At 30.1% G+C, this 25,669-nt stretch overlaps 2 protein-coding genes across 10 annotated transcripts; one reads left to right on the top strand and one right to left on the bottom strand.

The window, feature by feature from the left end:
* Positions 1–332: 332 nt before the first annotated feature.
* On the bottom strand, positions 333–6,363 carry LOC130891449 (transmembrane protein 43 homolog). Of its 7 annotated transcripts, none has more exons than XM_057796238.1 (8): positions 5,683–5,748; positions 5,464–5,593; positions 5,307–5,410; positions 5,033–5,256; positions 4,632–4,766; positions 4,336–4,576; positions 4,058–4,277; positions 333–1,899 (listed from the first exon to the last, which is right to left on the bottom strand). In XM_057796238.1, the coding sequence occupies exons 3-8, from the start codon at positions 5,403–5,405 to the stop codon at positions 1,688–1,690; spliced, it is 1,131 nt and encodes a 376-aa protein (XP_057652221.1). In that variant the 5' UTR covers positions 5,406–5,410; positions 5,464–5,593; positions 5,683–5,748; the 3' UTR covers positions 333–1,687. The 7 variants fall into 7 exon arrangements, with proteins under 7 accessions (XP_057652221.1, XP_057652205.1, XP_057652245.1 ...); XM_057796222.1 differs by having other exon boundaries at positions 5,469–5,593; positions 5,683–5,743; XM_057796262.1 differs by lacking the exons at positions 5,464–5,593; positions 5,683–5,748 and adding an exon at positions 6,152–6,363.
* Positions 5,446–25,632, top strand: LOC130891431 (beta-galactoside alpha-2,6-sialyltransferase 1). Of its 3 annotated transcripts, XM_057796204.1 has the most exons (6): positions 5,467–5,595; positions 6,341–6,534; positions 12,961–13,466; positions 20,597–20,971; positions 21,130–21,221; positions 24,560–24,687. In XM_057796204.1, the coding sequence occupies exons 2-5, from the start codon at positions 6,353–6,355 to the stop codon at positions 21,180–21,182; spliced, it is 1,116 nt and encodes a 371-aa protein (XP_057652187.1). In that variant the 5' UTR covers positions 5,467–5,595; positions 6,341–6,352; the 3' UTR covers positions 21,183–21,221; positions 24,560–24,687. The 3 variants fall into 3 exon arrangements, with proteins under 3 accessions (XP_057652169.1, XP_057652187.1, XP_057652179.1); XM_057796186.1 differs by lacking the exon at positions 21,130–21,221 and having other exon boundaries at positions 5,446–5,595; positions 24,560–25,632; XM_057796196.1 differs by lacking the exons at positions 5,467–5,595; positions 21,130–21,221 and adding an exon at positions 6,137–6,257 and having other exon boundaries at positions 24,560–25,632.
* Positions 25,633–25,669: the final 37 nt, after the last annotated feature.

Genomic DNA, 25,669 nt, shown 5'->3' with positions numbered 1-25,669 from the left:
TACCATTAATTACGGGCACTGCATGTCTTACCTGGTACTCCCTCTACTTGGAATTTGTATTTCTCATCCTTGGATTTCCTAGTTGAGAATGGTTTAATACCACCATCAATGGATAGTTTTATTTGATTAATATTTTTGTTAGTTAAGACCAAATTCCATTTTTTATCCTGATATCATTAAACAATTTTAACAAATTAATAAATAAATTTTCATTATTTCAATTCTTGAACTTTCTTCCCATGAAAACTGCACACAATTCACTAAAATTTAACCCTAAATCATTTGAAACATGTTGTATGTGATGAATGAAGGTGAAAATTATGAAGGCATTCTCTTTTTTATATTTTATTCAAAACGAAATATAAAAAAAATTGGAAAAGAAAAAGCACAGCCTGAAATTTATAATAATGATCTAGTAATATATTTTTAAATCGCAAAATATGAAAAAAGAATTCAGCATGCATAGGAAGAGGAAGAAAAACAATGTAATATCAACTGTTTAAAGATGTTCATAAATATGAACTAAAAATCGACCAAACTTTTAATCTGACAGGGAATAATTAAAAATATTTTTTAAAATAATTTCATGAGGAAATCTTATTGTTACATTTAAATGGAAATTCTAGAAAACTAAAATATAAAAGATACATTGATTACTCAAATCAATTTTTTTCCTATAGAAAAGTAAATTTGAAATAGTGAGTGGAGTTTTAATGTTAAAAATTGGAAAAGAATTTTCTTATCTACTTATAAAACTTCTCACTTTCATATAGAAGCCTATGTCAGTTTCATCTAGTAATATGTATAAACCAACAATTGCGTCAATTCAATAGTAAGTTTAAAATTATATTGCATATGATACATTCACGTCAATTGTAGAAAATAAACAAATAAAATAATTTATAGAATTTAGTAACATTAAAATAATATTTGAAATAAATACACACCAGACTTCAACTAGATTTATTATTAGTATAATGATAAGTAACAAATATATGAAAATAAAATATTAGTTACTTCAAAACTATTTATGGAAAGTCAAAGTGAAATTTTGAAACTACTTAGTTTTTAACAAAGATTAAAAATATTCTTATCCTTAGCAGTTCCATAAGGTTATTCAAATTTTTTCTCACATATTTTTATTATGAGATTCATCTAACTCTTGCTGCTTTTTCTAGACAGAAATAATACCCCTGTAATAAAAAATAATTGATAATATTTGAAACTAATTGTTAAAACAGACACTTGCAACATTATTATATGGAAGTGAGAAGTTTGTGACGTGCATAAAATCTTGTTTGAACAGTCATTCTTATAGAAATGTAATTAGGAGCAAACAAATCTGTAAAGGTATTAATTTATTAGCACAAGTTTCTTATCAAATATCTTATTATTAAAAATGTGATTGATTAACTCAAGAAAAACAACACTTTTAACAGTACTTTTTTATATATAAAATTATTAAATGACGCATGTCATAAACATAGGTGCCTATCATGACACCTTACACAAAAATCATTACATGATAAATATGTCAACACATTTTAAGTTAGAAACAATTTACTATAATTACCCTACTCCAATTTGCTCAAAGATAATTAGTCCTTTTTTAGTTGAATCGAAGTATACAAAAAGTAGGTACTTATAAAACTGTTTCTAATGAACAATCTCTGATTTATTATCTAAACTAATTTATGCGTATATTATGTTCGTTGTACACACCAATTGTATAATATAAAAATGGACTGACTGCAGCAAAAAATAAACTAGCTCCTAGCATAGGCCTGTACATAATCCATGCTGTAGCAATAACACAAAGGGCAAGTGAAAATGCTAAAACTATGTTTCCAAATGATAATGAATCTCCACTGAAGAAGTTGAATAAAGGAACTTGAAAGACTGAAAAAAATAAATTTGTTACAATTATTCTAAAATCAATATAATTTCTATCAAATTAGATGCAAAAATAAGTTTTATGATAATAAATGTCCAATTCCACAGAAACAGCTGAAAATTATTTAAAAGTATTACTAAAAACAAACAGAGAACTGGTATTTAATCTGAAAAAACATTCAAAAATATTGAATATACTGTTCACCGCTACTATACCAACATTCACAACTACAATGTCCAGCGAGCGTCAATGTTTTAAGTATGAATCAGAAATTATAGAATAGCCGTTATGCTATCTACCACTTAGTAAACTTTTAACAAGCTAAAAGAATACAAAGCTAATTCTGTTGACATCTTCCACCTTTACCTTTACTCTTATGCATTTGTTGATTTGGTAGTCTTTCAACAATAGACTTCGTTTAAAAGGTCCCTTAATGTATTCTTGATTTAGAATAGTTTGGTTAGAAAACTTTAGTTATAAGTGCGTCTTTTTTACTGACATATTGTATTTAAGATTTATTTTGTCTTTTGTATGCATCCCATCAAAGTCCAATTTGTCAGGCAAATTCAATTTTTTGCTTCTGTTATTGGGAGTTATTGTATGTATGGATTTTGGGATATAGTATATACTGCAACCCAAAGGATCTATTGTGTCCCACCTCTTACCGCGACACTAAAGAACCCAGTGTTTACAGCTGATCCGTTAATCTCAGTCCTTTCAAAAAGTCCAGAATGTGGGATGTGGGTGTAATTGCCAGAATATGGAGTTCCTTAGTGTTCCATTCTTCGAGAAAATCTGCACACCGCATTATCTGCTAAGTCTAGCATCTTTAAGTGTTAGTTGAGGCGACAGTGCCCCGATAGGACTCCTGTTAGTGTTCATAATTGTTCCAAGTTAGGTTATTATAATCAGCAGATCTTATCTAGTTATAGTTTCCCAGAAGCATCTTTGCTTGTCTCAGCCCCGTAGGTTGTCCCAATAATTGGTTGTGTTTTTATCTACCTTCTTTTCCAGTGTTTTTTCCATTGTTCTGTAGCATTTCCAATTGATTTTGGATTTTATTATATTGGAGCTTACAGTTCTAATGGCTACTTGGCTATCAGACAGGACGATGATCTCCTGTTTGCAATAGTTCTTATCTAGATTGAACCGAACATATTTTTCATTTTCATAGATTTCTGCTTGATAACTACTTGTTGCGCTGCCCCGGTTTTCAAAGTGTTCGATTCTGGGCCCCTACACTCCATTCCATCTGCTGTTTTTGATCCATCTGCATACCATTTAATTTCTGCATTTCTGTTCATTTCTTGTATGTTGTTGTAATCCCACTTGCTGGAAGTTATTGATTACTTAGTTTATATTCTGTTCATCCAAAATCCAAAACTTCCCATAACCCTTACATTTCATGATCTTGAATAGGTTAGGCTAGGTTATTATATATACTCTTTTTGTGAATGATGACGTGAAATGACATAGAAGTGAAATCGCTTTATACAAGTTTAAAAATTATCATCATTTTAATTAAATATTTGCTACCATTTTTTGTGCAATTGATAGAAGTACATATCTGACTATAAAGTTGATTTAATCAAGCATTTATCCATAAAGTATAGAGTACAATTACCTGGAATATGTATAATACTTCATAATAAAAAATGAGTGATAGTGATTGTTATTACCTACATCACATTTTCAATTCCAATGGAATAAACATGCTTTGGTTTTAAATAAATGGTAAACATTGATATTTATTTAATTATTACAGAATCTTTTTGCCTGAAAAAGTCGTAAAAACAATCTTCAAACAAATTTGTTTAAACTATTATAAATTTTATAAAAATGTGACATAACTCTCTAAGCCTGTATTTCTGTGGAATTGGATAGAAGGTGAAAGAGAATTAATTTTCCTAATGTGTATTAATCATACAGTATGGCACATATTTCATAAAAAATTCATTCCTCAAAAGGTTGTATTTCCCTTATTATTCTTGAATTTAGACAAATCTGTATAATCAATACCCATACTTTTGGATTAACTATTCGCTCTAGAAATACATGTACATAATTTTGGACCAGCTTGTATTTAAACCATGTTATCTGAGGTTATTCAAGAGAACTCTAAATAAATTTCATAATTTATTATAGACAGATAATTAGACATACCCATTATTTTTATCAACTTTGACATGCAGACAGTTGAAGCATACAAAATGAAAAATCCGAATCCTCTTAATTTCCAAGTCTCCAATCTAGCATCAAAATGCTCTTCTGAAAACATTTGATTTAAATTCAAGTTTCCTAGTCTCAAAAGGGCTATTCGATGACCTTTCGATGTTTCATAAGGAACTAATACTCCATTATTATGTTTAGCTATTATTGTCACCTAAAATTTAAGTTCAGTAATTATTTGAGATTAGATTAAGAAAAATATGAAAACATACTGGTTCCCCAGAGCCTCCCGCATAATAAAATTGTACCCTAATGTCCCCAACTTGTGGATTCCAAACATCATCACAATGGTAATAAATTCCCATGTGTAATTTCACATCTTTTCTATCTGGATGTTCATCACTTGCAACTTCAACAAAATCATCAAATTTATCTTTGATTTCATTTCCCACCAATAAATGTCCCAATTTTACTATAGGTGATATATAAGTAACAGTTTTTAGAGGAATTTCTCTAAAATATATGAAAAGTGTTTGAATAAGTGCATATTTGGTTATGCCAAACTCACTTTGGATTCACATGACCATGTCTTATATAAAAATTGCTACTGTCTATTAATTTATCTCTCCATTCAGTGACATAATAATAATCATGGGTCATTGTGGCCATAGTGTCAATATTATTGTCTTCATCATTTCTTGGTCTAAACATGGATAATGCAACATTTATATATCATCACAGATTTATTCATTCGTAATAAACTTAGATAAAATTGTTACAAAAATCTATTATATATAAAAACATTTTACAAATATAGCTCGTCATATCAATATAAATAGATATCAAATATCTATATTCAATCATTTGAATTATCATTCATATGATATATTAATTCAAAATTTGTACAGGCAAAATAATTTGATAAATGATTATATAATAGATCTTTGTTCTCTTTGTATAAGTATTTACGTTCTTTCTTCCACCCATTGGTACATCTGTACTCTTCTTTTTAGCTTTACTGCCTGAATTGCAATGCCATATCCAAATTCTGTAAGGGGTTCATCAATTTGTATATTTCCACTAGCATGCACAACTTTGCCATTATGTTCTTCAGATGGTTTTTCATACGTATTTAAAATTATTGCATTGTTGTAAGTTTCGTCCAATGAATGGGCATGATGAACTGCTCTACCCTATAAAAAATTATTTGAAAATAAATACAACCATCATGATAAATTCTAACCTCATTCCAAGTCAACATCCAAACACCAAAACATAACAAAAAAAATCCTATCAAGGAAGTAACCCAATGTCTTTCGAATTCTTCCGGTAAAGTATTCATTTAAACTAAAATGAAAATTATTGAAACTATGGATTTTTAGCCAGAATAGAATTTATACAACACTTCTTGTTTATTTAGATCATTTTTTCATCACGCATGCTTATAGGTTACTATAAGTTCCAGGGGTATTTGTTTGTGTTGTAGTGTACTGACTTATTTAATCATGGATATTTACAAGGAATATAAATCTGTAAGTAAATTTGATGTGTTAATATTATTAGCACTTATATACCATAAACCTTGAAATGGATTATCAACATTCCAATAGCTATATTACCCTTTATTGATTTTTTAATTAAACCTTAGTACCACCAATTCTTCTTTTTGTTATATTTAATAGCGCACTTCATATAAGTAGCAGTATGATATAATGGCATAACCAGAAATTTCAGTGATATGAAAATTAGAGGATTTTAAAAAATTAGACTTAATTTTATTTTATTTGATACTACTATTGATTAAAATTAATTATGTAAAAAAATATTGGCAATTGTTTATTATACCTATATAATCTTATAAAACTATATATCACGAAAATCCTCCGAAAAAATACAAAAATGTTATAATTATAATATTTACTATTTTATTACCGTATCGAATGTAATTTTTGTAATAATAACAAACACAATATTCACAAGAGGTAGAGTCGTTAATCCACATAATAATAATTTAAGGGATTAGTAAAATGATTTTATTGAAAGCAGGCAGGTATTTACGTTGTTTGAAAACTATTTTATTTACATTACCTAAATGTTGTTACTCTTTAATATGTAATTGATTTCTACTAGTTTATATATTTTCATTGAGATCTTGTTGGATTTCATTTCCATAATAAATCAATCGTTACATTAGGTAGGTATTATTTTATCCAGGCCTATATAAATTTCTTCAATTTCTAATTATATACGTTTTTTACTTTCAATTTAACCTTGTAGCTTTGAAGTGAAATGCGTGCATTAGTAGTGTCAATATGGGTTTTCATAAACCTTGTGTTTTTTGGAATGTGTGGCTATATGTATTTACTTTGGTCACAATATTGGTTGTATATGGAAAGACAAGCCGAGACATCAACATCAACTTACGATCAACAGATTTACTTCTACAATAGAGGTTATTACCCAAATAATAGGTATGTATAGGCACATGGTGATTTTAGATAAAATGTTGAAAGGATACTTTTCTTAAAACAGAGAAGCTGTAACGTTATTTTCTGTCGTCACTATCCTTAGACTCGTTTGATAAACAAAATTAGGTAGTAGTAAATTAGGTGTAGGTGAATAGAATTGAATGGTTAGTATGATGAATGATGCCATTGGTTTTGACTCCTAGTACTAGCAATTTTTCCAGTTTCTATTGAGATTTGGACTTGATTTATTTCTATTTAGGTTCCTAAATATTTATGGATTTATTCTAATTAATTTAAATTACAAGAAATTATAGATATCTAACGATTCTCGAATAATAGTAACAAAAATAATTCAGCGAACATCCGGAAAAACCGATTATGTGCGTAATCATGAAACGTTGTTTTACAATAAAAATGATAAATTCACATTATTCATTCCTCTAGTATACGTGCTTCTCTTCTTTGGGCCACCGGCATTATTTTAAGACTCAAAACTTATAAAAAATTGTTCACTCAAATTTAAGTTAAAATTTAAAATAAAAAAGGGTCGTTTTTGTTATTTTCAAGGATTCTCAGATTCCCTTGGCATAAAAGAACCACAGGTTCATTTATTATAGTGTACCTCAAAGAAACCGACATTTTTTACTAAAGCTGATTTAAGAGTTTGTAGATTAATTTTATGGTCTACTTTTTTGCAAACACCAGGCAACACTTATGAATTATTATTTACTTCTATTTTTAATGAAACAGAAGTAAATAATAGAATAGTAATATTCTATTGATATTGATAATCAGGTGCGTACTTACATTTCGCAATAAAAACTAACAAACATTAACTTTTTTCAATATAATAATAAAATTGTGAGGTGAATATGTCAGTAGATAAATACTGATTAATGTGATTATAACAACTTTTATCCAGATTCATTTTGACGGAATTTTGAACGTGGCGTATACCAGTGCCAGACCAAGGCATGTTTATGTGAAACTACCTGTTTTTTTATTGAACTAGACATAGGTACTCTTCTCTTTCAGTTCAAAGCATAATAAACAACAATGGGAAAACGAAAAGAACTATGACATGGCAGTAAATGAATTGATTAACCAGTGTCAAATTATGAGTATATTATACGTTAATTAGCTAACATTAAATTGAAGAAATATATAAAATTTAAGGAATTGATAGGAGTATACTGTACCCCTTCGTATACATATAGCATGTACTGCAAATAGTGCAATATAGATGGCTTATAATTTTGTGTAACAAATCAATGCGCATTTAATTTTGGTTATGTCCGTGTATTTGTTTAAAATGGATCATTTAGAGGAGTTACAAGGATGTATTGATATCTAGTTAGCCTAGACCAGTTCCATGCATAAACAAAATATTGCGTTACCATAGCAACGAACAATAATTTATTAGAAGTGTCAGTGTAAAGTTTGACGTCAAGAAAGTAAATCAGAGTTACGCAATAAATTAAAAGAAAAAAGATTTCCACCGAAATTGTGAAAATCCAAAAATTGGAGTATCGAGCCATCATCAAGTACCTGTATTTAAAAGGGTTAAGAGGTAAGCAGATTTACGAAGATATGCTTAATACCCTTGGTGATCAATGTCCTTCATATGCGACCGTGAAAAATTGGACTGCAAGCATAAAAAAGAGTTAAATTTTTCATTGAAGATTATGAACGATCGGGAAGGCCAGTTTCTGTGTCAGTCCCCGAAAATATCGATGCAGTTCATGACATGATTTTATCAGACCGTTGAATTGGACTAAAACGGATATCTAAAGCACTGAATATTTCATACGAAGGTGTTCATCATATAGTTCACGTCAATTTGGACATGAGAAAAATTGATACAAAATGGATCCCCAAATGTTTGAATGTTGACCAAAAGCGTGCAAGGGTAGAAGCATCGCGTTCGATCTGTGCTCGATTTGAAAACGATGTAGACTTCTTAAACCGATTTGTTACTATGAATGAAACTTGGGTACATTCGATCCAGAAACAAAGCAACAATCGATGGATTGGCGACAATTTGATTCTACAAGACCTAAGAATTTTCGTGTCCAAAAATCTGCTGGAAAAGTTCTTGCTTCAGTTTTTTGGGATTGCCATGGAGTAATCATGATTGGTTTTTTGGATAAGGGTAGAACAATAACTGGAGATTACTATTCGACATTACTGACCACTCTACGGGAAAAAATTAAAGAGAAAAAACGCTGAAAGCTATCCACAGGTGTTTTGTTTTTACAAGAAAACGCCCCTGCACAAAAATCTCATGTTGCCATGCAAAAAATTCGTGATTTAGGATTTGAATTACCCCCCCTTATTCACAAGATTTGGCTCCGTCCGACTATCATCTCTTTCCCCAACTTAAAAAAAAGTTCAAAAGGTTGTAAATTTTCTTCCAACGAGGAGGTAATAAAAACTGTGGAGGTCTGGTTTACAGAGCAAGAAGAAACGTTTTTTTTAAAGGTCTAGAGAGCGGAGGTTTCTTCTGCAATAAGAATTATCTAATGCTAGAAAATCACGTAGATGGTGGAGAACTACGTTATATGATTGCTTTTAGATTTAAATTCACTCGGTTGAGCGATCAATAATATATTTTTTTTTCGAATTTGTAGTACACATTTTGAAATTTTATTACAAGTAACTGCTCGCAGAGTGGCAACTATATCAATAAAACTGTGTTTTCTCCGTTACAAATAAACATCGCTTTGTTGAAGTGCTAAAGATCAACTGTCCCACCACGCACACAATTCAACGTCACGTCACTGCAACCGCGCAATGTCCGTCCACACCACTGCATTACATGTTAATTGTATACGAAGCTTTAGGGTAGATAATTAATACATTGTAAATTGATATAAAGCAAAAATATTTCAATTTTTTCAATTTATTGAAAATATTTTGTTCAAAAAGCTTCTTGATATTGAACTAAATCGATCGCTTTACTAATTTATAGTTAAATTCGGGACTGGTAATTAATGATATTGCAATATTACGTCAATGTTTAAATATTAGAATACTTATATACAGTGTGGAAACTACTATGGAATAAAATGGTGTTTGTCTTCATTTTAGAAAATTATGAAATGCTGTCAAATGTTTCATTCAGTATTATAGTCAGTAAATTTTATGTATTTTTATTTGAAGGACTATATAAACTATCAAAGTATTTCGACCGCAAAAGTGGTATACACGACAAAAGTAGAGAATTGTACTAAATTAATATTCTCAGTAACCTCCGTAAGGAATCAAAATATTGCCAAAGAACACGTGCGTTCTTTGGTAGTCGTCAAATTATTTGAAATAAGTAAAAGATATAGTTTGGTTTGGGAAAAAAGTTTTAGTACCGAAGTCAGTGAAGTCTCCGTTTCCGTATATCGCGTTTAGAGGTGTTAGAGAGTTTACGAGACCTGGCTATAAAATAACGTTGCACGTCCCAAAACACGTTTCTGTCACTATTATAGTATTTGTGCAGTAGAGATTTGAAACAAACGTGTTTTTTTCTCGTGCCGAAAACCATGTGTGACGAAAAATAGGAGCAATGTATCAATCTCAAATTTCTCGTTAAATTGAAAAAATCTCCAACTGAGTGCTATAAATTGTTGCAAGAAGCCTATGGGGACAATTTTCTATCACGTGCGCGTGTTTTTGAGTGGTCTAAGTGCTTTAGTGATGGCCGAGAGAGCCCTGAAAATGATCAGCGCCTAGGTCGCCCTAGTGTGTAACTCCGGAAACTGTGGCCAAAATCAACCAAATTGTGCGTGTAGATCGTAAAATGAGCATCCGAATGATTGCCAAGGCTATAAACGCCGTTAAAGAAACGCTTAGAAAAATTTTACACGAGGAATTACACATGACAAAAGTCTGTGCGAAGTTGCTGCCAAAAAATTTGACTTCTGACCAAAAGCTCTTGCATCAACGGGTCTGCTTATATTTCCTTGGAAGATTAGAAAAAGATCTGCTTTGAAAAGGATCCGATGGAAGCGGTAGAGTAAAAAACGGCAAAGCTTCTAAAGGCGCTCCAAAGAAGACTTCCAGCACTGCTTCGATAGATGGAAAAAACGTATGGAAAGGTGTGTGGCGAGGAAAGGGGAGTATATTGAAGGTAAGCATTCCAATGTAGAATAATATTTATAATAAACCTTTTCGTAACCAGTCTCTTTATTTAATAGCCAGACCTCGTAGATTAAAAATTTAAACAAAATAAAGTTGATCGAAAACTGATAAAAATGGACGATGCAACCACAGATGTTATTCGACTGTTAGTGTGCCAACAATGGATATGATTCTGAACAAACTGCGTAGGTACCCTAGTTACGACTATACACTATACTTCATGTTTAGAGACACTTTGGCGTGTTTTAATAGAGTGTGGTTGTAAACATAAATGAAGTGTTAAGATATATCGAGACTCAAACAGAAATGTCATGTAAATTATTCTTCATCATGCTGGCAGTAAAGATGGTTTTATACCAAACCAATTTATACTCCATCTTATCATTCCCGAATATTCCCAGTTTCAAAAAAAGATGAAATATTAACATTTATAATGTTGAGAATGTGAATATTCCTAAAAAAATTCCCAGTTCTGAAGAGTTTTGCTTTTCAGAATAATACTCGTATTTAGTAGTAATGTTTAATGAAAGCCTACACGTTATGGATTTAAAACAATGAGTGATAATCTACATTTACTTAATTTATTGGTGTAAAAAGGTTGTTGATGGTAAAAAAAACATTTAAATTAAAATCAGAACCAATTATGTATCTTATAAAAACTAAATCATTTCATCTCAATAACCCAAGTGAGTTGTGGACAAAAGTAATACAGTAATTTTTGGAAAGCTTCTATAATGTATTTTCATAGAATTGCATTTTGAAAATTCCATTAGGTATATTATTATTGTCTATCTATTATAATACATCTTATTTATAAGTTAACAATCGGACGTCGCTAAAGACGGCAGAATGCTTTTCTTTTTCCGTATTTTTTTGCTTCAAGTGAGAATAGATAAAGTTTACTCCTTTTTTTAGTAATACGTTTTTATATTTTTTAAAGCTCAGTAAGTTTCCAATTTTTAACATTCAGTTTATTATGTGACACAGGATATTAATTTATTACTTAAATACCAATAACGATATTTAATGGAGACCGAATTGGAATTTTATTTATTATCGGTTATGGAAATTATTGCAGAAGTTACAATGTGGCTAATTTTATAATTAAATGTACCTTCATTCGCAATGCGGGAAACTTAGATTCTGTCAAAAATTAAGAAAGAAACCATAATTAGATGAATACTAAGTAACTAAAAGAATCCAAAGTCAAGTGTACATTGAATTGATTTTGAAAAACGTGAGTCATACAATGTTTCCAAGGTGTTTCCATGAAGAAAAACTTCTGCAGGAGATAACAGAATGCCGATTTAGGTCATATAATGGATTTATGCGAGACAATAATGAATCAGCTGAATTGATATGGCATAGCTATAGGTATCATTTTTTTTCTCATGAAGCAATATTCACATCTGATGGACAGGTAAACCGCAAAAACTGGATTTTGGTCAGTGAGTGATTCTAATTGAACACGTCGGACAGTAACCTCAAAAATTAAACGTTTGGGAAACTATAATAGGATCTATATTATTCATATTTTGAGTATTTCTCCATTGAAAAATAGAATTTCTGTTTCTATTTTGTGAATAGAATCTAGTGTACAGTAATAATTCAAATTAGAACCAATAAATAAATCGGACAGCAATTTTAGAGGAAATACACATTGCTTCGTTTACGTTTAAAAAGTAGATAGGGTGAGGGGTGACACAGATCTTTACAAATTTACAAAATAACGTTTTTTTCTCCGAAATTTTGTTCTGGTTGTCGCGTGAAACAATTTCTCTTTAAGTGTACTTTTGTTTTTGATGCTATAAGTAAGGTCCATCAACTTTTTTGTTGTGATTATGATTTTTCATAACTTAGACAAAAAAATTATAAAAAATAATATTTTTACATATAATTTTATTTAACATAATATCATAATATCTCATTTTATATGAAATTATCATTACGTTGGATTTCACTGAAAATTTCATTTTTGGAAGAGTCTATTCTGACTGACTTTGAGACGAAACTCGTTATATTAATATATTTTATTCCCCATTCCTGTGGTCTATTGCCCATTTCAATATATTTTTGTTTTGTGTTAAGGTCAATGACGTTCTGGCTAAGAAGTTTGTTTGTGATATGTGGATCTTGATTCCAGTCTTCCCACAGCATCACTCCAAAAATAACTAATTCCTAGGTTTTTTTTTTATAAATTTCTAGAATAAGGTTTCAAAAAATTTTATTCAATACATGGTTTCCATACAAACGATAACAATAAGTGCTAAAATTCGTATTGTTTTTTAATTCTTGTAGTGTTGCTACCTTGAGTTCAAAAACAAGGCAAAAACATTCTGTATTGAAAGAAAATTCATCTGTCACATTGATAAAGAATAGTAAACCACGATTCCCAAACCTCCAACAAAAGGATTTTGAATTGGATTCTAAAAAAAATATGTGCTTGAAAAATGATAGCTTATATATCTGTGAACGAAAAACTGCGGCATTTAAAGAAGACATAATTAACGAATTACGTAAAGTATTTATCGAAGAAGGTAATGTATTAAGAGTGGGAAAAGACAATCCTTACAATGTTCAATATAGGGGCAAGAGAGGTAATTTTTTGGATAAATCTCCAAAGAAAGTATTATGTCAGTTATATGATGTTCCATTAAAAACGATTAAACGTGATGATGTGGAAAATCATTTACTGAAAGATTATATTCCCAAAAGAGCTTTGTTTCAAAATAAACGCTTCCATAGTTGTGCTGTAGTAGCTAGCGCAGGATCGCTTAAGGATTCGAAACTTGGTTCTCTTATAGGTAAGTCTAAATTGTATTTTTAGAATACATTTCTAAATTCGAAAAAAAAGTTTTTCTGTTTCCATTTCTTCTGAATTCATTATTTAGTATTATCAGCTATTTTCGTAGTCATATTACCAGGGCAGATTAACAAAACAGTTACTTTTCTTAGATTTCTTCTCTACGGTGATTATATTTTTAGTTTCCGTCATTTATCAAAATATTACATAACTGTGACAAATAGAAATACAGTTTTCATACTCATATTTATATTAATGAAGAAAAAAAAGCTTATTCTGTACATGGAAAGTGAAAATATTATCCTAAAGGTGCTCCGTCCCATGAAATTATTGTGAGTGGCTCTTTGCTTTTTCATATCATATTAATACAGAGGATGTTACTCATAATAATCCAAAAGAATATATCTGTCGACAGCATTGTATAAAGAATAGGATAGTAGGTTAACCTTATGAGGATATAATTTGACGAGGTAGACGCCACCAATAGATGGCAGTGGAGAGTTGGCGTTCACAGCACGTTTCTTCTTACTTTACGTCGTAGCTTGAATTACCTGTTTTCTTAGCTTTGGTTGCTGAATTACCCCAATAACAGATGGCGCCAAAATTATTTAAAATATTATATTCAACCCTTAAGCTGTGTTGTAAAGTTTTTTATTTTGGGTGCCTATAGCAAAGTTGCAATTTGAGTTTATTATTGTATTGTGTTCGTTGTGTTATTGTTGAGTTTCGTTGGTTGTGCATTTGAATTATTTTTTTATTTGAGAATCTTTGAACTTGTATATATATTTCATTGTTAAGGTAAGTGGATATTATTGCAATTAGTATACATCATTACTCTCTTAGTTAATATATTCAAATTATAAGAGGCGCTAGATGTATAAATGCTACAGCTTACAATTTCGAAAAAAAACTGTATATTTAGCGAACTACTTACTAAAATGTATTTACTTATATAACAAACAATCACTTCTTCTTTTAATTTTTTTTAGAAATGGCTGGAAATAAGTGTGTTTATTTCAAGTGTGGACTAATTAAGAGATCAGATCCTACAATTAAAATGTACCGATTTCCTGTGAATGACCCTACCAGATGTCAAAAATGGATCATACACTCGGGTGAGTTATTCTTAAGGCAATTATTTTTCATAAAGAAATAAAAAATAGTGAATTTGAATAAATGACTGTTTACAAATGATCAATACTAAACATAAGTAGGTATTTAATTATCGTCAAATAAAAGATAATTAATTCAATATTTTTTTTACCTGATGTGTTTATTTTTATTATGGTCGCATTGCATATTATACGAGTACAATGATTTACTACAAATTCCAAATCCATTCAATCTTATAAACTTATCAAAAGTACTTTTGTTCATACCTAAATTTAAACTTAGAAGCCACCCAGACAAACAGAATAGAATAAAACCTTTTTAAAAATATTTCAAATTTATACATAAACACAACTAACCGAATACAAAGAACTGAACTTTAATATTTCACAAAAATTGAAATAGTATTTTTTGTTATTTTTTTTATGTTTATGCATTAAGCACATAATATAAATAAGATCAATGTCAATGAGGCAAAAATCTCACCTGTTCAAATGTATATAGACTGTTTTTTTATCACATATTATAATATGGTTATAATACTATATTCTATGCCATAACAGATTGACAAAATAGTAACAATTAGGGGGAAAATTATAATTTCCTCCATTCTCAAGTTATACATGAAAATTAGCTTCTATTTTATCCAGCATAGAATGTTTGAATGAAATAATATCGAATACTAGTTTTATTTGAATACAAATTTACTATAGACATGTACCAACAAATACGACGTTTCGTGCCTTCACGAGGCAAACATATAGGTTTTTAATGAGGATATGCTTATTTATTATAATTATTACTCAATTTAAGCGATATAGCACACTTTTATCTCGAATAATTAACATTACTAATGATTATTCTTAAATACTTTTCTGTCGTAGATACTCGTTTTGATTTTGTCAAAAAATGTACTGAGAGCTTTACTTTTTAAACATTACCTGGTGTTTTCGATATATAAAAGAACTTTTTTAACCAATGTAATGTCCCTCTATAATATAATCAACATTATTTTCCATTTTTCATTTTTGTCCTTGTATCTATTAAGGGTAAGAATATAGTAATGCCATAAACCATCTTACAATTATTGAATACTTTGAATAAAAATGAATTTTAGTTTCAATTTTATTATATACATTGCAAAAAACACATTTAACAAGAGATAATTTTATTTGCTAGTAAGTACCCGCTTTTATGATCATACATACTTGGTTCAGACAATTAGACCTTTTGCCTGCTTTTATTATACCATTAAACAAACAGATGGTTTTGTAAGCATTTATGGTCTCATTGTAAAATATAATTTCTGAAAGTTGAAGGTAGCAACAATTTTACCTATCCATAACTTCCTATGATGGTGATAATAGAAACAGCCTCTTTAAAACTATAGAAGAAATTAATTATTTTTAAAAAATGTTACGTGTAAAAAATCCTGGAGAAGATAAAATATATGACTCATGCTTGATTTACCTATAACAGATTTGTGAATAAAATCATTTTGTTAAATTAGTTCCAGTAGTAATATAAATATATTTAAATCAACAATGAGCTTAGTTTTAACATTTCTATATTATTTTGTGGTCAATCCAAAAAGTATAAATAGATAATACAATAAATAATATTTTCTATTAGTATGTATAACTTTTGGTTCCCCATGTGAAACCAAGACCGGTCCTGGGTTAGTTGGTACACTTATCGGTAAGGATTAGGCCATTGTATAAATATCTTTACACCATGATAAAACTGACAAAACGATTATAAGTAGGTATTTTAGTAGTAGTTGATAGGAGAAATTTTTTTCTTTATTAGAAAGAGTTTTTTTATTTATTGGTCTTATCCAAATTTTCGCATTGATCCTTAACTTTCAATATAAAGCCAATGAATATAATATTTATATTAAAAACATGTTATTTAAATATCTTTGGTACGTATATACTTATTTGTATATTTTTTATTTCTGGTTTTGTTACAATTCTTTTGAATGGTCTTTTCTGTTTGATTTTAAAAACCCTTATTAAAAATAAGTATGAGAGTGTTTTTACCGTTGTTTTGAGCATACCAAGAAATTTTAATGATGTGTAGTTGTTTTTGAAAATGATACACAGGAATGGAATTATCTTAACACAATTCGGAAAAATTCTGTCATTCCGACGATGATATAAGATACAATTAGGGAAATTCCAAATAAGGGTACTACTAGTCGTTATTCAATTTATGCCCGTTATTGAAATGGAATAAATTCAAAATTTTTGAACATATAAAAAAACTACTTCACCATAACCATTACAATAAATATGTATGTTAACATTGATGTTCCTTATTTCAGATAATACTGTTTTGGCAAACCTAAGCCAGAAATCACTAAGAAATAAGCTGATCTGCAGCAAAGATTTCAGTGAAAATATTAGTCAATCTAAAAGATTGCCTACTACTGCTCTACCATTCCGCTACAAAAATGATGAAGGTTCAGAAAGTGAATCGGATAGGGAAAATTTGGATGAACAAATAATCCAATTAAATGTTTCCTCACATCCACAAACATATTCAAATAGTGTTTTTATTACCCCGATTCATTGCAGAAACATTGACATGACAGATAGAAAATGAACGGTTGAGAAACGAACTAACAAATGCTAGGAAAAAAGTCAATAACCAGAATACTCAATTGAGAGCTACAAAAAAAAAAAAGGATTATGAAAACGCAACTCTCTGCGAACGTTTTGTATGGAGAAGGAATTCTCACGTATTTTACAAAATCTCTTGTGAATATGCAATTACGACATAAGATGAAATCCCCATGGTTACTATCTGAAAAGAAAAGGATTTATTTAGCCAGCAATATCAACAGTGAAATCATGGGCTGCCAATTTTCGTTGCAAACCTGGATTCAATAAAAAATTTTTTATGCACCTTACTTTAAATGCGGATAAGATGCTGCCTTACGAGAAGAAATGTATTCTGATGTTCGAAGAAATGTCTATTGAGTACAACATGTAAACAAATTTAATTGAGGGTTTCGAAGATCTGGGCGAGTTTGGAAGAAAACATTTCCCTGCCAGTGAAGCTCTAGTTCTCATGATCAAAGGAATCTATAGCAACTGGAAAATTCCTATTGCCTACTTTGTATCGAATGGTGGGGTGTCATATGCTTCTTTATGGTGTATAATTACCAAGGCAATGGAAAAATTTAGTGAGACAAAGCTAGAGAGTATAGGCATAGTAAGTGATTTATCAACTACCAATCAGAAACTCGTAAAGCATTTGGGGGTTAACAAAAACCAACCTTATTTTTTTCATAATGAGAAAAAATATTTTGTTGAAATGCGTTAGAAACAATTTTTTGAACAATAGTTTCATACTTAATGGGTTTAAAACTGATGCAAAAAATTGTACATTTTTCAAGGTCCATTCACATTAGATTATATTTTCGATAAAAGGTGAATATTGAAATATTTCTGTGGATTGTGGTTTGATTTCCAATATTCAACAACAAAAAGAATAATGAATAACCAATAATAATCAACTTTTTTATTTATAGTAGGTGTTTCAATAGTAAATGTGATTACATGACCGAAGAATATCTAGAGTAGATTCTACATGTACTACATTTTTGGGGTTTTACAGTCTTCTTAACGGAGATTCAGGTTGTTTAGTGGATTTTGTCCATTTCTTTCTGTGGTCAAAATAAAGAGCTACTTTGTATATATTTTCTTGATAACACATAGCCCAAATGGATCGGGTATTGGTTATAAAAAAAATAATTTTCAGAAAACAAAAATATTAGAATGTGAATAATGTTCCGAAGCAACACTATCATACTTTTTAACAAACATTTTGAGAATTTTAAAAAGTTAAAATTACAATAAATTTACTCAATTTGTTGGCCATTCGAATTTCCTACTAACAATGTTGTAGCTGTAAAATGTAAAGGAATATAGACAGGACCGTACTACTTGTAGTTTCTGATAATTTTTTCAAACGCTCAGTCTATAATTATTGTAATTTTATATCAACAATTTCATAAAAAATGTAGTTATTATTAATACTTTATTTAATATTTCTGTTCGATATTTTCTAATAAATTCATTTACTAAAACTTTGAGTGTTTTATTTAGTTATTTAATATGAAGGATGCAATTACCTCAGAGCAAAAATCCGTGATTCCTGACGTTTATGCCAAAATCAAATTTTTTTTTATTTACATTCATTTATTTCGATTTATTCATAATGTACTTCATAACTTCACATTGTATTGAAAATACAAAATTTTAACTCATCCTACTCTATTCATATTGAAATCCGTCTGTTTACAATTTAACTGAAAGTCCAAGCATTAGGTAATACCATAAGATGTTTATTGTCCAACCGACCTCTGACCTGTTAGAACCTTCATAATAAAAAATTATCATCTAGGTATCTTTAGAATTATAAGCAACAAATATATTTAGTAAGTTCCGAATATCGACGACGTCATTTCTTCAGGAAAGGACATACTGCACAATTGAAGAATTCTACAATGTCATTAATTGAATTATTAGTACGATATTGTATTATGATACATTTAGTATATTTCATCTCGTTACGTTTAAAATATTAGTATAGTTAGAACTTTATACAAGTTATTGTTTTTGATTTTATTAAATATATTAATACAGTACGAAAGCGGAACAAAATAAAAAATGTTTTTCCCAGGAAGAAAGGGGAAAATGAATAAATCACATAAATCAACTGAAAGTTTAAAAAAAAACATACAAAATAGTTAGGACTTATTTTTTCGCCTCTTCAAAATATCATCAAAATATGAATGTTTCAAAAATACATTCATGACCGAGGTTCTGAAATCGCAAATTCATATTATTTCAGTCACCAAAGGAAAGTATATATATTTTATATACCTTTGTGCAAGGATCCTTCTTTCTATCCCAAATTTAAGTGATTAACAGATTAATGAAAAATTATTTGTTTCATTTGCTAGTGCTACACGAACTCATTACAAAAATCTTTTTTTTTATACATTGAAATTGGTGACAAATAATTAGTTTATTTTATTAAGTTTTCGGTTCGAGATGAATACATGCTATAACATTATTAGAAACATATTTCTAAATACGTAATTTGTGTCACTTTCGCAATAAAAAGTAAAATTGGCAACAATGTACTGTCGGTTCGAATTTCGAAGATACAGAAAACTTCACATTTAGTTGGGATTTTTCCAAAAAAATTTAGTTGTTAAAAATAGTGCTGTTTATTTCATAAGGCACTAAGCTACGGGTCATTTTTGTGAAGAACGAGCGTAAAAGTATCTAGATGGCGTGCAAAATTGCCTCAAATGGTTTTAACATTGTCACTGTTCTACTATCCTATTCTTTATATTATACAATGGTCGACATGTTACAGTACTTGAAACTTCATCTGAGGAAATTCCAAGAAAGCAATAATGTCAAGGCCACAGTATTTTGGGGTTCCACATTCATAGATGTTTGTGAAAAAGGGAAAACGATAACTGATGATTTGCTGACACATTTTAATATCCAATATAAGCAAAACGAACGCATTTGTTAAAGAAAATAGTTTTGTTTATAAAGGATATTTATCGTGAACAATTTTATACTTGTTATATAAAAAAATGCATTACTCTTGTACAATTATCACAGTATTTGTAGTTCATGTTGACAAAAGTACATATATGTAATTGAAAAATCACTCATGCGTCAAATCTCCCCCTTATTCGTATTGCAATTTCTTTAATTAAAAAACTAGTAAATACAATTGAATTCTATTTCGAGATAACAAATGTAAAAGCTTATACTCAATATATTGACATCCTATACTGATCTTAAACTGTCGATTAGCCCGAAATTTATTAATAGAGAGAATTACCAAAATTATATCAAAAATTGGATACTTTTTTAGTAGCATCTCACTTAAGAAAACTCCTACCATAATAATTATTTTTATACAAAATGATTGCTGACATTTTGTTATGGAGTTAAACTACACTTACCTATTTTGTAATTTTAGATTCTCATGATTTGGTTTTAAGATTTAACAATGCACCAACCGAAGGCTTCGAAGAGGACGTAGGGGCGAAAACAACAATTCGCCTTCTTAACTCTCAGGTTGTAACAAAATCTCAATTTAATTTTTTAAATTGGAAACTCTTCAAAAATGTGACTTTAGTAGCATGGGATCCCTCTAATTATTCATCTACCATCGAAGAATGGTTGGAGAAACCAGAATTTAACCTTTTCCCAAATTATATAGCATTTAGAAAGAATGATCTCAAATCAAGAGCGTTCATTTTAAATCCTCAGAGTGTTTGGGATATTTGGGATTTTCTCCAGGATAATTCTCCGAGTATGTTAAGAAGGAATCCCCCATCCTCAGGATTTCTTGGTAAGAATATATGTATTTGTATTTATTGGACTGATCCCTTTGCGCGGCTGAGACACTTACTATAAAAAATTGACTAAGATTTATTTTTTTTAATAAAGTATCCATTGAGATTACCTCGTAGATTTCTAATGTGTTTGTACAACCTTTGACAACAATAGGTAATTGCTGGGTGCCAAATCTGGAGTATATGATGGGTGTTCAACTAATTTGACGCCTACTTGAGCTATCCTGTTAACAATTCAGTTCGTTAGTAAGTATATTATGTAGAACGTGGTATCAGAGAACTAATATTTTCAATTATTTTTCTCAAAGCAACACGAGATGGAATGGAATTTTTAACTTATGTGTGGTAGGAGTAAGGGATGCTCCACCTGCATTTTCGGGTGTACAAAACTCTCTACCACATGTAAACGATTGTGTAACAAAACCACCTTTTCACTATATCAAACGATACTGAAGATGTATCAAACAAATCGTAGCGAATTTGTGCTGGGGAAAACTAAACGCAAATATCTAATCACCACGCGTCGCTTATTACGATCAATTTCAGATGTGACTCTTTATAGTTCGGGCTTCTACTCTAAGTACGTTTCTATAGGTTCGTCAGTTCACCCGTTTCTACTGGGTGTTTATACATATGAGGATTTATTGATACATATATAGTACTATATTGATATATAGTTAGCCTAGACAAAATAATGCATAAACAAAATATTGCGTTACCATAGCAACGAACAATAACTTATTAGAAGTGTCAGTGTAAAGTTTGACTGTGACTGCAAAAAAGTAAACCAGATTTACGCAATAAATTAAAAGAAAAAAGATGTCCACCGAAATTGTGAAAATCGAAAAATTGGAATATCGAGCCATCATCAAGTACCTGTATTTAAGAGGCTTAAGAGACAAGCAGATTTACGAAGATATGCTAATACCCTTGATGATTAATGTCGAATCATACGAACGCGTTTATCATATAGTTCACGTCAATTTGGACATGAGAAAAGTTGCTACAAAATGGATCCCCAAATGTTTGAATGTTAACCAAAAGCGTGCAAGGGTAGAAGCATCGCGTTCGATCTGTGCTCGATTTGAAAACGATGTAGACTTCTTAAACCGAATTGGTACTATAGATGAGACTTAGGTATATTTCTACGATCCAGAAACAAAGCAACAATCGATGGATTGGCGACAATCTGATTCTACAAGACCTAAGAATTTTCGTGTCCAAAAATCTGCTGGAAAAGTTCTTGCTTCAGTTTTTTGGGATTGCCATGGAGTAATCATGATTGGTTTTTTGGATAAGGGTAGAACAATAACTGGAGATTACTATTCGACATTACTGACCACTCTACGGGAAAAAATTAAAGAGAAAAAACGCGGAAAGCTATCCAAAGGTGTTTTGTTTTTGCAGGACTCACGTCATTGTAGATTGAAATTAAAATTCAACATACTTACATAATTACCACTTTGATTTTTTTTAATCATTATAACCTCCTTTTAATTCTCATAAATGTAGAATATAGCAAGATTTTCTTCAACTCGTTAAAGTTTTCAACTCAGACAAGTTAGGATTGTATTCATCTGATTGGTGTAGTAGCATGAGATTTTACATTTATTACTACTAATTTTCTTGTAAATATTTGAATGGGAGCAATGGCCGGGACACGGGAATGAGTCCGTTTCCTTGTGGTAGTTAAATTCAACGAATGACTTTCTATGATCCTGTGTTGTCCGTCACTAAAAACTTAATTTGACTTCGTTCCTCTATCTCTGAGGTACAGATATGGTGCACATTGTGACGATAATATGTCAGAGGCGGAGCAAAGAGATCATCTCACGTAATTCTTTTTTTGAGTTCTCGGTAACTGAATGTAGTTACAGTATTTCTTATTATTTTTTGACCCCTCCTTGTTTTCATTATTTTTGTCAGTACAAATTCATGTATCAACTAAAATGTAAAATAATATATTTGGTTGAATATTGGATATCCCGAAATATTCAACCAAATACATGTTTTATTTCATTTTAAAGAGAAACGTTAAATTTTGTAAAAATTTTGAAGTTACTCTATTTTTCTGTTCAAAATTTTTCAGTATACGATATTACTTTTATCATATAATCACCTCTTTGACAAGAAGTAATAACTTGAATTCAATAAAAACACTGTATCTGACAACAAAATGATCGAATGAATCAGCTTCATACTTGAGATTACAAAAGGTGCTCGGTGTTAAATTTATTTTTGTTGAGTCGTTTAGGCAACAAAGAAAAGAAGCTCTCCTCACAAATAATTTTCCAAATAAAATGAATCAGTTTATTTCACAAATATTTTCTTAATAAGTTCAAAATGGATCTCTACGGTAGTGTTTCTCATTGAGTCTCTTATGTAGTTGACTTAAGTATAAGTTCGGTTCGGTAAAGCTTCTACCGCGTAATCAATAAAACTGGGTTCGATTCCAATTCTGAGTCGTCTGAATTAATATTCCTTTACTGAAAATTGCTCACTAATTAGGTCTTCCCATTCTTTTATTCTCTATTTCACAATTTACCTAACTCGCTCAAAATAGTGCAATCGAAATTTAAATGTTACCCGTTATAATTTATTACTAGTTTCATTCCGAAACACAGAGTCTGGGACTGCGCTTTCGTACTTCGCCCACTAGCCCCATCTTACTTCTGTTACATGTCGGAAATTTGAAGATATTTTTTCCCTAAGTAGCTCCGTTGTCCTCCTCAAATCTGGCTCTGAGTGTTTACAATGTCCTTAACAACCCTGCAGAAGCGGGATATCTGTTGGCATGCTCTATTTTTATTTGTCCGTCCACTTATTTAAGAATGGTGTCCTTTCAAAAAATTATTTAAATTATAAAACCAAGCATGTTTCAACCTGTTTCAAATTCAATAATACATTAATAGTAATCGTTAGGATGAAAAATCTCAAGAATGATTTCAGTTCTCTTCTGTTTTAAAATTAGTTTTTTTTAAATAATTTTTAAAAGAAAGATAAAAATTGACGTTTCGACTTATTTCAGTCTTTTTCAAAATATCAACAAAAAAATTATTCATTTATTCATATACATTCGCCAAGCTGAATTTTTCGATTTGTTAGGCGACTCAATTGGCGTTCCTTCACAAGTGATGTGATCTAGTTGTTGTTGTTTTTAGAATTCGACAAATTTTTGAAGAATGATGGGCATATCAAGTATGTTGAGTTATGTTTTCAAAATTATCGATACTTCAGGATATAACTTTCTATTTCATCAAATGCTTTTGTCTCTTATTTACTACTCTGAAATGAATATCTGGAAGCTCTAATTATAACATATACCTATTTGAAAATTGTCATATCTTTTAATTTAATTAATTTAATTAATCTACTTTAGATAATGAAGAATCACCTGTTTTCACTGTTATCCCGAGCATAATATATCCTCAAGTAGTCTCCGAACTAAAAAAGCTTTACATTTCATAGTATTAAAAAATGAGGGACATACTTACTAATTATTATTCATTACAATTGTTATGATTGTATACATTTTAAGTTAGCAATTCCATGTTTTGCCTTTGTATCATAAATTTTTTTTGTAGGAATTCGATTACTTCTACCCTTTTGTAGTTTTATAGATGTATTTGAATACGTACCTTCAACAAGAGTGAGCAGAAGGTGCCATTATTATGACCCAGAAGACAACCCGTCTTGTACATTTGGCGTATGGCATCCTTTAGCAGCAGAGAAGTTGCTAACTTATTATATAAATACTGTTGATGATAGAACGGTATTTCAAACGGGATATGTTCGAATTCCTGGCTTAAGAAGCGTTGATTGTACTTGAAATATGCACAATTTTATTAAAAGTACAATTTCCATGTAAATTCACGTAATTAGTAGTTAAATTCTTTTGTAGATATAAAACCGAACGAACTAATTACTGATATTGTCATGTTGTAACTACATGTTCAGAAAATAAAAATAATATTCGGATAATTGAACAACTATTTTCCGAGATAATGACTTGAAAATTGAGTACGACCTAGTTTCCATTAGGACAAAGAAGAATTTATGAGAGGATTTAAGTTATTAGTAGATGGAGCCACTTGTACAATATGAATTAGATGAAGTTATCTTCTTATACGAAATTATCCCTCAAAATAAATATTGACCATGTTACCTATGGTATTTTCGAAAACCCAATTTTCACGGATATTCTTTGTTTACTCACGTAGACACGACTTCAAAGAAAACCCCATAAAAGAAACAGCTGGTAGGTAGATATGGGCTGCTGGGAAGCCATCGAATATATCTTCTACGCTAGATCAATTTGTTTGCGACCATATCGTTAATCACAGGTAAACTCTCATTGGACGAACAAGTTGCGCCATCTTGCCGATGTTCTATTGTTATAACTTTCAAAATTATGTAACTGTGGCTGAGAAAATCTCACAGAATATTCACATTATGGAGGGTAGAGGTAAGGAGTATCATCTCATATGGGAGCTTAAAAACTGTCCGCTTGTAGACGGTAAATTATAATTCAAAATTTGACTAGAATGGCGCTCCTGTCGGACGAGATATCATATGATCGTTCAGTTCGTCTTATTTGAATATGTAGTGTTAAAAAATTTTAAATGACTAGAGTCGTTGCTTTATTTAAAATTTACACTCATGCGATAGTAGCGCCTCCCTAACGTAAAGAATTT

The sequence above is a fragment of the Diorhabda carinulata genome, chromosome 1 (assembly GCF_026250575.1).
Source record: "Diorhabda carinulata isolate Delta chromosome 1, icDioCari1.1, whole genome shotgun sequence".
Classification (NCBI taxonomy): domain Eukaryota; kingdom Metazoa; phylum Arthropoda; class Insecta; order Coleoptera; family Chrysomelidae; genus Diorhabda; species Diorhabda carinulata.
The sequence above is the reverse complement of the archived record's forward strand: the minus strand, read 5'-3'. Positions and strand labels throughout refer to the sequence as shown.